The 12,766-nt window shown below is 39.2% G+C and overlaps 1 protein-coding gene across 2 annotated transcripts in view; it reads right to left on the bottom strand.

Moving 5' to 3' along the window:
- The window catches only part of POLE4 (DNA polymerase epsilon 4, accessory subunit), a 78,283-nt gene that overhangs the window by 47,305 nt on the left and 18,212 nt on the right, over nt 1-12,766 (bottom strand). For both annotated transcript variants that reach the window (XM_044090694.1, XM_044090693.1), the window contains exon 2: nt 7,360-7,444. In XM_044090694.1, coding sequence (XP_043946629.1) covers nt 7,360-7,444 — 85 coding nt within the window. The remainder of the gene's footprint in view (nt 1-7,359; nt 7,445-12,766) is intronic.

The following is a 12,766-nucleotide window of genomic DNA, read 5'->3' as shown; positions in this document are numbered from 1 at the left end:
TTCCCTATCACACCTCCAACATTTACAGTCTATCCAAGGAGTCTTCTTGGGGAATAAAAATACCTAAGCAAACACTTCCAAGCAAACATTTTAAATCTTCTAGACAATGCTGCATACTTGGGAGCCATACCTATGTCCTCCCATTGTTTCCTTGTGAATTGTTTACCCAGTATATCTTCCAAACTTTTCTAATCTCCTCTGACCGATTCATATAGCTACTGTGGAATATTTTATATGCCCTACTTCTGTTCTAGATTCAACTGAAAACACTGCGAGAGCAGGTTCTTCACTTAGGACTCCCATTCAGTAACTGATTTTTACTAAAATTGGCACAGTTATTGGCCCTTATTGCTCTGTTTCTGTTTTTCATACTGAAAGAGCTGAAATTACAGTGTACAGTCATCTTGGAAATCCAGTCTCAAAAGTAATTTTGACTGAACTTTTAAGATTCAAACAATGCACCAATCACCTTCTGACTTTTAATTAATACCACAGCCCTAAACGTATGTGGTTCAACTCCCTGCAGCATAATGTGTTAAAACTATAAAACAACTTTCATTTGTATTGATAGTTTATGCTCTTTATTCCAACTTCAATAACGTGTGGCATTGGTTTGACAGCAAAGTTACTGTTTAACAACAACAAGGCCCATTCTGTGGTCATCAGTGCGCATCAAAGACTTGCCCCCCCCCCCAACAAAAAGCACGTTTTTTCTGAAACTGTCCATACTTTTATTTGGTCTGATCAAACTCTGAAATTCAAAACCAGCAGAAGGAAACTATTACCAGAAAGCTTGACAGTAGAATTAAAAAATGACTGACAAGGTTATAAATTATTATCCCCTAAAACTCAATAAACTGGCAAGAGCTTAGTCTCACTTTCTCTAAAATTTGAATATGCTCAGAAGGCAGGATTCAATTACTACAGCAAAGTGAAAAAAAAAAATCACCCAAAGCCCCTCCCCCAGCAACCCAAAACCAAAAAATACCACAAAGTAAACAAGAAATCATCACAGATGGAACTTCCAAGATGGCTGCACACCAATCAACAGCTTAAATTACAGTTCTCCCAGTGTCTAAAAAAAAAGTAATGTCTTTCGGCTTTTCTTGGTTAGGGGTCGCCACAGCAGAACTCCGGTCCGCTAATGATTGGCAGTGAATTTTTACATTGCCGAGTTGCCAGCCCAACCTTCAAAGAAGGTACACCCATTCAAGCACGCACCTACCTGCATGTCTTTATGTGTCACTCGACCATGGAGAGGACATGCAGAGTCCACACATAAGGCGCTCCAGCTGAGAATCGAACGGGAGAACCTCTTGCTGTGAAGCGACAACGCTAACCGCTGCACCAGTGAGAAATAAGGGCTAGTAATTCTGCCAACCTGAGTAAAATTCAGTTACTGGCTAGTAAGTACACTGCCTGGATGCCACCAAAGAAGAAATTTAGAGAACCTGAAAGAAAATAAACTAGAAAAAGGTGAAGACAAAACTCTGACTGGGAAGACTCCTGCAACTGTTTGGCAAAAAGCAGTTCAAGCTCTGGCTTTGGTACAATAGATAGCTTCTAGCAATTTAGAGGAAAAAAGTCAAATGCACTCATATCAGATTAAAATAAATGAAACACTGAAGGAGTACATCAATTCAAAAAACAAAAGGCTGGAAAAGAATAGACGTTTCAACTAGCTATTCAGATGAATAAAACTGCAAATATCAGAGGATGAAATAAAAAAAGTCTGGCTGAGTATGAGACTTCTCAAAAGAGAAGTTTCAAAAAATGGTAGTTAGAAGACAGAGCAAGTAGAGAAAACCTGAGATTTTCTGCTGTACCAGAGAAGCCGGAAGAAGCAGACTTTAATAATTGTATCAACGCACAGATAAGCACCTGGACTGGTATTCCACAGCATGATTTGTTAATTGAAAGGGCACATTACGTGCATGCTGCAAACCTGGCAATGAGAAAGAATCCAAGACTTGCATTAGTAAAGATGCAATCATACAAGCAGAAAGAGCGGATCATGACAAAACTATGTCAGAACAGCAGAGAATTAAAAACTTGGGACAGTAAAATGTTTCTGGAAAATGGATTACTCATTGTATACCAGGCAGAAGAGAAGCAAATGTATCCCAGAGGCAGGTGTGAGATTCAAGCTGCTGTATCCAGCTGACTTCAGAATATTTTTTTCCTAGAGGATGAGAAACATTTTTTGATGCAGAACAGGTTAAGGAGGACATATAAAAGTTTATCCAACAACAAGTAAACCGCAAAACAGAAGGGGACTCCGCTTCTCATTCTTCAAACAATAAACCTCAGAGACTGACTTACCAGTGAAGTCTTTATCAATGTTCCAATTGAAAACTCTTGAGACACAGAAAAAAGCACAACAGTTAACTAGAAGAATCGGGAATAAATTGGACTTGAACCAGAACTTAGTGCTGGGAGATGGAGATGAGCAGGAAAAAGACTAGCAACTCTGAAATTAGTGAATAAATGTTGAGATTATAAAGCATCAATCACATTTGTGAAATATGGCTTTAAAAGAAATGGTGACCGAGAAAGACTGGACTTTTGTTAACTTTGTTAAACTTTTGGGTGGACTGTAAAGCATATAACCAAATTTATAGCATTAATGTTTAGGACACTAAAAGGAAAAAACTAACTATGAAAAAACTTTTTCTTCTTAACAGTATTTGCAAAAAAATATGATAGAAACTGTGTATTTGTATTACACAGTAAAACAAATTTATGAAGCATTTACTCAGATATCTTAAATGTGGGGTTGAGGGTTAGTCTTTTTAATAGTTCTTGTACTTGATAAAGATATGAAAGCAATCAAGAACTTTTTTTACTTTTAAGAGTTAAAGGTATGACAATGTAGAAGGAGAAGAAACACTAGACGAAAGCAGGTTTAAGTTAATAAGCTGTAATCTTGGACTGTTGGGATATGCGATGGGGTGTAAAAGTGAATTGATTATATTATTTACAGAGTTGAGATGTGTTCTCTTACTTTTGCAAAAGTGAATGTCTGGATTACTGCCCTTGGCTTAATCTAAAAACTAGTACTTTCTGTAAGTAAACAGGCTTGAAAAATAAAGCTAAGTTGCTTGTAAATAAAATTATGTTAGCTTGCTTTTTCCCTTTTATCAAATGTTCAGTGGGTTAAGAAGTCAGCAGCTGAAGGTGGTTGTACGTTCTGTTCTTACATTTCCATGGAAATAAGCTGTCTGCAGGTTCAATCAATTAATCCTGAGAGTTCTGAGCATTGTTTGCTTAAATAAATGCAAAATTTAAAAGCACAAGGGCAAGCAGTTCAGTAAAAATAAAGTCTGAAATGACTGGAAGTGAGTTAAGAGACAGCAGCTTCCCTTACAGCCTTAATGCATCAGTGAATTTAATAGAACAGTATATAATTTAGTTTTATTTAAAGATAGCCAGTGCACTTTAAGGCTTAAAGTTAATATTTTCTGAAAGTATACCAGCTATTTTTCACATCTGAGAGGGGACTAGATACAAGAAAAGAACAGACAGCAATCAGTGTAAGTGAGAGCACAGCCTGTAACATCCATCTTAGCAAGGATAACCTTAACTTTAGGACAGGTAATGTCTGTGGGTGCAGCTGTCGATCTCAGGCAATTGTTCCCGTCAAGAGGGTTAAACTTCCATTTTTTTTGAAGATGTATATAGTTTTGTATGATATAAGTTAATATGTTACAAGGTGTTCTGAAAATGTATTTAATTTTTGAGGGTTCTCATTAAAAAAAAAGTCTTGAAAAATGTGACATAGGGTCAAATGGAGATAAGAAACAACTGTATAAAAGATCAACTTGCCAAACAGTGTGTGGATGCAACCAAAAGTTGAAAATACACATTCAAAAAAAGCTGTTACATATAGTAGGTGGGAAGCTGAAACAATAACTTCTTACCATAATGGCTATGCTATCCATATTATTTTGGAAATTAAATGGCTTTACAGGTAAAGACAAAAAGATAATACTGAACCATATTAAGAAATGCAGAATGCAAATAGCAATGTTGCAGGAGACACATGAAAAGAAATGAGCATATGGACTTGCTAAAGAAAGAATTTCAGAACAGATATTCAGCAAAATATCATGGACAAATGAAAAAGGGAGCACTTATACTAATTGCTAGAGGGCCTCCAATAGTGACAGAAGAGGGGAAAAATATAATAATGGTAAAGTTGTGGTAGTAAGGGGCTACTGGCAATAGAGGAGGATTACGATGGCAGTGTGACACCCCTACACAGGCCCAGTAATCAAGGAGCCTCAATCCTCACCACTAGCACCAGTGAGGGACATACATATCGGAAGGATGACAAGTACACACACAGTAAAGTACAATTTCCCTTAAGAGCACACAGAGATCGCAGTCAGTCTGGGGCTGGTTTCTCCCGAGCCCCAAATAAAAGACTCCCCACTGGCACAGCTACAGGGTTAAGATCTCAGCCGAGGGGCCAAGCTAAGTCCTCCAGCACCCTCTCTGTCCAACCAGTGCTTCATGTCCCTGCCCAAGTAGATGACACACACACACACACACACACAAGCAGATATGACAGATATACAAACACACACACCTGGGAAAGCCTGGCACAGGATTATGAGCTATGCCCCCTTCTGCCCAGAGTATAAGGTTGTACCAGCTGCCACCAGTCACTCTTACTTATCAGCTACTATAAGACCCTTACCAAAGGGTGTCCAGTCCTACTGTGTAATGTTACTATTATCCAAATGCTAAGTGTGACCAAGACTTTCAAGACTATTTAGGAGTGGCCTGTACAGTGTCACCAAATACATATGCAAGTACGCTAAGAGCTTAAATATCTCTAAACAAACCAGCCACAATTAAAATATTTAAATATATTTAATAATAAAAGAACAAGACAATACTCAAACACCACAGTAACTACAGAGTTCAGAATCACAGGAAATATTTTAAAACAACACTGCATGACAGTCTCAAATAAATACAGAAAACATGTAAACTAATGTTTACTATATTCCTATCTCTAAACGAAACTATGCCCTAAATAACTTATTTACAGAGCAAGGCAAATGTAGTGCTGATGACGAGTGGATGTTTCTAGATCCAATACAAGATACAAAATGCAATGTCTTTCTTTGAGAGAGTTCTTAAATTAATAATCAACATTACTGCTGGGCTGGCTCAGATGACATCACTCTGTCACCTGCCTTCAATTCCCAGGCTAAAAGAAACTTAACAAAATTTAACATTTCTGTGTTAAAATACATATCTCTCAGATGTTTGCCTAGAACTGGAAGTTTTAAAACAATTAAACACTTTTACATTTTAAACCTAGTAATTAGTTCTGTTTCAAGACAACAGAAAAACTTCTAGCTCTAGACATTGTGTCTGCTTGCTGCACTGAAACTACTTTTATAGCACATTGTAAAGCACATTTAATTTCAACTTATTTTCTTGAAGTTTTGCAAGTTAACTCTGTATGTTCCAGCTTCTACTATAGTTTTATATATCAACCAGAGAAGTAGTTGCGGACAATAACTAACAGAGTTGAATAAATTTATCAAGGAAGGAAAGAGGGCAAAAGTCAAGTGGTATACGTTGATCCTTCCAACAGAGCAAGGTAGTGTAGGATTCACTGATATTAAGGGATATTTTAGAGGTACACAATTAAAGCTTATATGCATAATACAAGCAGAAATTTACAATTCTAAGTGGAAAGGGATGATGAAGGGGAGGGGTCAAGAAATAAGGAGAGAGAGTGAGACATTGGATGCAGATCCTTAAGGAGGATAACAACAGCCATACAGAATATTATATTCATATAGTAGAAAGTGCTCCAAGAACTAAGTCAACATGAGAATGCTGAAAGGGGATTTTGCCAATAAGGAAGACTGCAAGTAGAGGTACAGAGAACATGGAACAAGGGGATGAAATTTACTTGAGAAAACAGACACAGGAAGCAAGGCATTGGGGACACATAACTAGAGAAGGAAATGTAGTAGAATGGGAGGAGGCCAAGAAGACAATATATGGACTGCAAAACAGAGAGAGCCTTCCCTACCAGGGACTGATATCGAACTACAGACAGAGAAATGGATAGGTGAATCCTAAATTAAGGACTTGCTTTGGTAGAGTTTTTAACTGAATCTAGAAAAGAATCTGCTGTTAAAAAATGGATATTAATAAGGCATATAAAATATTGGACAATAACTGTAAGAATCAATCAGAGGAGGTTAGAAAATATTGGGATGAGAGACTGGATAAGGAATTTATATGGAAATGGTGAGAGGACACATGTATGGCTCCCAAGTATGCAATAAAGTCTAAAAGGTTTAGTATTTTCTCCTTGGAAGTTATTTGCATTGGTATGTTTATACCCTAAACAGACTCCAAAGAAGTTTTCATCAGGCAAGTGTTGGAAATATGATGCAGAAGAAAGCAGTAACTGGGAGCATATGTTTTGGGAGTGGAATGAGCTGGCAGATTTAAAAAAAAAATTCCTAAAGAGCGCTCTTTGTCAGAAATATTGGGTAAGCAAATGGGTGTAACAAAGGAAATGATTATTTTCAGCTAGGACACAGGAGCTGCATTTCGTAGACACAGTAAGGCCTTAAGTTTAATTCTGGTAGCCGCCAAAAAAAAAACAATTACTTGAAAACGGAAACTTGAAAACGGAAATCTAAGTCTAAACCAACTGTATTTGTAGTACTGAATATTGTAAAAGAGATAAAAGAACTGGAAGTGGGATCTTTTGAAAATAACAGACAGAAAATTATGGGAACAATACATACAGAACAATGCTCAGGAGGAGGAGTGAGGTTTAAGGGAAGGCAGAAATGTAGTAATTTATGTAAAGTTGGACTGATAGTTAAAAAAAGAACATATGTGATGTATATTATATGTAACTTGTAACATATTAATACAGTCTGTTTTCTTTTATATTACTGTACGTCTGCCTATGTCTTCAGTGATCATTTAACAAAGGCGTTTGAAAAAGAAAAGAAACCACCACAGATAATGGGCAATGACTACATACAGACAATGAGCAAAGATGATGCAGGCAAACCAAGAGTAGGGATAATGTATTACTAAGAAATGATTTGTGAGTAATCAAGAATGGGGTTGAAGCAAATGGTCTAGCAAACCATACACAGGTATCTAGGTGTGCAAGGGAATCTAAAAACATTTAAAGTGGCAAATCAGAAGCTTGGTTACTGCAGCGAAGTAGAATTTTTCTGGGCCTATGGTACATTCTTCAAAAACATTGCAAATACACACAACACAACTTTAAATGCATATTCACATCACAATATTCATCACCACAGTGCACTACAACTTGCAATGGAATGCAACTCTTACCCAAATCCTTCCTCTGAAGAGTTTTCCTTTTGTTTTGCTGGGCATACACAAAGGCATCCTTTGCTATTGTTTCAACAAACAGCTCCTACAAAGGAGGAAAAAGGTAAAAAAATGTAAGGAACTAATGGAAGATTGTATCAAAAAATTGCCGAGCTTCAGAAGAACCATGGTGATAAAAACAGAAGACTAAAGCATTTAAGACAAACTAAGCAATAAATGTGTAGCAATTTGTCAACCATATGGATATGAAATACTACTCCAGAATGAAATATTCATTTAATAAAATATTAGCATTCCAGCCAAATAATTTGGGTGTACGCAGCTCCAGCATGAAACAGTCAAACAAAAATGGCTGCTCTGGAATACTGTAAATCATCTACTTAATGTGGCAAGCACACTGCACGATATTAAATTAAAAGGCTCACAAACAAAACTAAATGTTTAGTTACTAACACAACAATTCTTCAGAAAAAATAGTAGCAATGTGGATTTAGTGGTGATTTAAGGACAAAGACAAAAGTCTATCCTTCCTTACAGAAGTCATTTCTCTTTCTCCTCATGCTAACACAGCCCTTCTCAGCCACTTCCTTACCTCCTGCTGTCCTGTCTTGTCTGCCCCTCACTAGTTTCATCTGTCCACCTCACTAGGTCTCCTTTTCTCATTCTCTGCTGTCTCCTCCTCAGCATTTATCTTTACCCTATTATGTTCACATGACTGCCTCTTCCATGTCATTATATACTTTATCTCTCGGCCTCTCCCACTTTGCTTTATTTTTCTTTTTTATTAATGTGTATTATACAGGCAGGTTACCTCAATCACTGTTCCTGGAAATACAACACGAAAAGCCTCTATCTGCAACTTGACTATCACAGTGTTCTGACTATCTCCTTCTTGCGACAGTGCTGGTCCAGACCATTCAGGCCTTTCTTTTTTCTTGAATTTCAGTGCATCTACCTTATGAAAATATCTGCAACTCTCAAGCATCTTTTTCATGTAAGATAAAGGATCTTGGTTTGGCCGTTTTATTAGTTCAACTTCAGGGTGTAGATCTTCCGCTTTCTATCACCATAAAGTTTCTGACTTTTCTTGATTTCTCTCCAACATCCTCTTTACTCTGCACTTATTTCTGGACATTATTGATGTTGCCAAGTAAATCTTCTGTTCAACCTTCTGCCCAACAAATGAGATGCTGACAGACAATCACTGCAACTATTCCTGTATTCCAAAACTGTAAGATGGCAATCACAGTTTTGCTATTCCTTTTTTCTTGAAATCCTTCACTGTTAGGGTATTTCTCTCCACTACTCCTATTAATCACAATCAAATGGGCTTCCTATGGCATGCTGGAACTTTTGTCTTCAAGAATTTATGAATTTTCTATTTTGGACGATTGTTAACCATGGAAACATCAGAATTCCTGTCTCCCGATCACACTTTCATTAGTTAAGTCTATCATGCTGATTATCTCGGGAAACTTGGAATAATAATCTACACATATAAAGCACATGCTTCTTCTGAAATAAAACGTATTCACGCCTAGTTTGCTCAACAAACCAACTGGGTCTTCAATACTAGGATGAAATATCAGTTAACATCAGCTTCACAAAAATCTTCTTAAAATGCCAAAGCTCAGGTGACAAAACTCAAAAACATTTGTTTACATTCACTGAGGTTTAGTACTAGAAAACATGTACTTTAGTCTGTGCAGAATACAAACAAAAGCAACAGCACATGAAATACTGTCTCTGCTATATCCCCCCCATATCTTAGGATAACTGCACCTCAGAGAAGTAGGAGTCACTGACAGACACAGTAAAGTCAGTCTCGCTCTTTTAGGTTGCTATGAGATCAGACCACCAACTAAAACTATGCACGCCAGTGACAGGATCTTACTTGAATATGATTTGACAAGTATTTGCAACAGAATACTAGCATTCTCATGCTCAGACGACTGCAATATGAGCCTGGGTGATCTAAACAACTGACTGAGAAATGTTAATGCCTCGTCATCAGAACGTACACTTGTGCAAAATCTTACCATAACTGTAAATGTCCTTGCCTTCACTGCTGCAGTACTCACTGCCATGTGGGGATGCCCTGCCGTGGAAGCCCAAATGTCTAGCCACTCTACCAAGGACTACCTGTTGCTTATTTAAAGGGATGCAGAACATCATCCAAACACTCCTTGCATAGCATAAGGCATAAAGGTGACATTCAGACCTACCATAAAAAGAACTGATTTCCCCAGTAAGAACAGCAGTCCCAGGAACCCAAGAGGTAATCTGTACACCCAGGAAGGCAAGGGACTAGGTGGATGGAGGGAGCAAGCAAATACTGCAGCAGTGAAGGCAAGGACATCTAGCATTATGGTAAGATTTGACACAACTGTATTATGGCCTTACATTCACCGATGCAATACTCATTACCATATGGGAGAGTGCCAAAGGTCACGAGGACACTGGGGAGGGGAAGAAGCAGAAAATTCCTTTAGAAAGCCACAAGGAATGGCACTAGCCAAACCAGCCCTAGCTCTACAGATACCATCTACCTTGTAGTGCTTGGGAAAGGTATGCACAGAAGTCCAGGTAGCTGCTTCAAGAATAGAGTTAGTATCTAAGCCCTTGAAAAAAGCACCAGAAGAAGCCACAGCTCTAGTAGAATGAGCTTTAACTGAAGACGGAAGGCTCTTGCCATGAAAAGTGTAACAAAACGAAATAGCCTTAGAAATCCAAGGAGAAATAGTTTGCTTGGATACAAGTCCCAGAGATCTAGAATGAAAATAAACAAATAACCGACAAGATTTTCTAATATCCCGAGTCCTATACAAACAAACTCTAAGTTGCCTGTGCGTGTCGAAATTATGCAGCACCCTCTCACTGTCATTTTGCAGACGTAAGAAGATTAATAGACTGGTTAAGTGAAAACTCACTAACCACCTTAGGCATAAAAGAAGGGTTAGTGTGGAAGGACACGCTGTCCTCATGAAAGATCAGGAGGACAAGCCATAAGGGCCTGCAACTCAGACACCCATCTGGCAGACGTAAGAGCACACAAAAGAAGTCTTCCAGGATCAATGATGCAAGGAGCCTGCAGCAGCAGGCTTGAAAGGAGCCAAAGTCAACTTCTCCAAAAAAGTTCATATCCTAAGCAGGAGGAACAGGCTTCCTGGGTGGTCTAATATTTAATAAGGACACCTTTAAAAAATGGTTTCACCTCAAATCTAGAAGCTAGAGAAGGAAAAAGGCAAGCAAGCCGAGATAGCTGATAAGTGGGCCTTAATAGAAGAACAGGTCAAATCAGCATTTAGCAACTTACACAAATAAGACAGAACCAAAGGATCATCCATAGTAAGTGGGTCCAGGTTGCGAGAGAGACACCAAATAGAAAACCTCTTCATTTGGATAAGTAGGGTTTCCTAGTAGTGGGTTTCCTGGCCTCCTGCAGGACTTGCAGCACGTCCTCTGAAAACAGGTGTCTATGAGGAATCAAAATTCTATCACCCACAGTGTCAGTTGAAGTATGGGCAGGTGGGGATGACAGATCCCTTGTCTTGTGTGATCAGATCCACCGTGTGAGTTAACTTGTGATGACTGCCCTTGACTAGATGCAGAAGCAGAGGGAACTAGTGCTATTGCGGCCAAAAGGGAGCTACCAACAAGATTCTGGGAGCATCCTGTTGTATTCTGAACAGGGCTTTCGGAATGAGAGGAAGGGGAGGGAATGCATAAAGAAACATCCCTTTCCAAGAAAATGAGAGGGTGTTCACCTTCCATACCAAAGGAACTGGGACTCTGGCACAAAATAGAGGAAGCTGTCTGTTCAGAGGTGAGGCAAAAAGACCCGACTGAGGAGTATCCCACTGGTGAATAATGTCCAGAAACACGTCCCTATGAAGCATCCTTTCGTGGGACTGAGTTAAGGACCTGTTCAGAGTGTCTACCACAATGTTTTGACCGGAAGGGATATAAACTGCCTGAAGAGTCACTTGATACTTAACAGCAAGATACTTAACAGCAAGATCCTATACCAGAAGTGCCAACCAGCAATTAAGATCTCATTCCTCCCTGTTTGTTGACATACCACATCACTGTGATATTATCTGTGAAAACCTTGAGAGGCCCTGGCGAGAAGAGAGGATGAAAGGCCTGAAGAGCCAGCAGAAGAGCGCTCATCTCTTTGGCAGTGATGTACCCCTCCTACTGATGAGGCAACTACATTCCCTGTACCTTTGGGGATCCAAATGTTGCCCCCCCCATTCCACGTCTGAAGTGTCTGTGAACAATTCCTGAGGGGGGTGAAAAGGAATTCCTAGATTCAGATACAATTGCTGAATCCAACAGTGAAGTTCCAGTCTGAGACAAGAAAGAAAAGGAACGAGAAAGTCTAGAGGATGTGCATGCTGGAAAAACACTGACTTCAGAAACTACTGAAACTTTCTCATGTGAAATTTGGCCATAGGGAGCATCAGAATGGTGGATGCCATGAAACCCAGAGCTCTCAAACTCCCTGATGGTAATGGAAGTCAGTGAAAGAAAGGAGAATTAAGGCCATTGGAGGGGGCAGGGATGCAAGCACTGGAACTGTCTGAATCCTGCAACCCAGAAAAACACGATCCTGAGAGAAAACCTTTTGAAATTTATAGTGAACCCCAAGATCTGAAAAAGGGAAATGGCAAAATGAAGATTTTGCAAAAGGCTCTCTGGAGAGGATGCCTCAATCAACAGGTCATCTAAGCAGGGAAATATCTGGATCCCTTGAAGCCTGCAAAAAGCAATCACAGAAGCAAGGCATTTGAGGAACACCCATAGAGCAGTAGAAAGGCCAAAGGGCAAAGCAGAGAACTGAAAATGCCAGGAAGCAACAAAGAAATGCAGAAGCTTCCTGAAATGAGGATGGATCGGAATATGGAGATAACCATCCTTGAGATCCAGAGACACCATACAGGTGATCCAGAGACACCATACAGGCCTGAGGGAGTAAGAGAGGAAACAGATCCTAAAGGGACAACATCCAAAATGAAGGCACGTTTAGAAAAGTGTTTAGATGAGAGAGGTCTCAAATAGCTCTCCAAGTGCCCTCTTTTCTGGGGCACCTCTTGAATAGTACCCAGAGTCTGGCAGAAGAATTAATTTTGAAGAACCTCTGGGGAAAAGGAAAGGTGTTCCTGAGGAGGCTGAGGAATGACCATAAAAAGGGGAAAGGATTTCCACACCATTAAGTACCCCTGACAAAAGATAGACAGAACCCAAGAATTTTGAGTGATCTGAAGCCAAACAGGAAGAGAAAGGCGAAGAGAAAGAGGAATGTGGCTGGGAAGACATGGATAGTCACACAGCACCTAGTTTGTCTGCAAAGGAAGGCTTCTCAGTCCCTAAAAACTGAGTAGACTTACAAGGAGGAGACCGT

Source organism: Protopterus annectens, chromosome 13.part0 (genome assembly GCF_019279795.1).
Source record: "Protopterus annectens isolate FY-2018-M chromosome 13.part0, PAN1.0, whole genome shotgun sequence".
NCBI classification, from domain to species: Eukaryota; Metazoa; Chordata; order Ceratodontiformes; family Protopteridae; genus Protopterus; species Protopterus annectens.
This window is presented reverse-complemented; position numbering and strand designations above follow the sequence as displayed.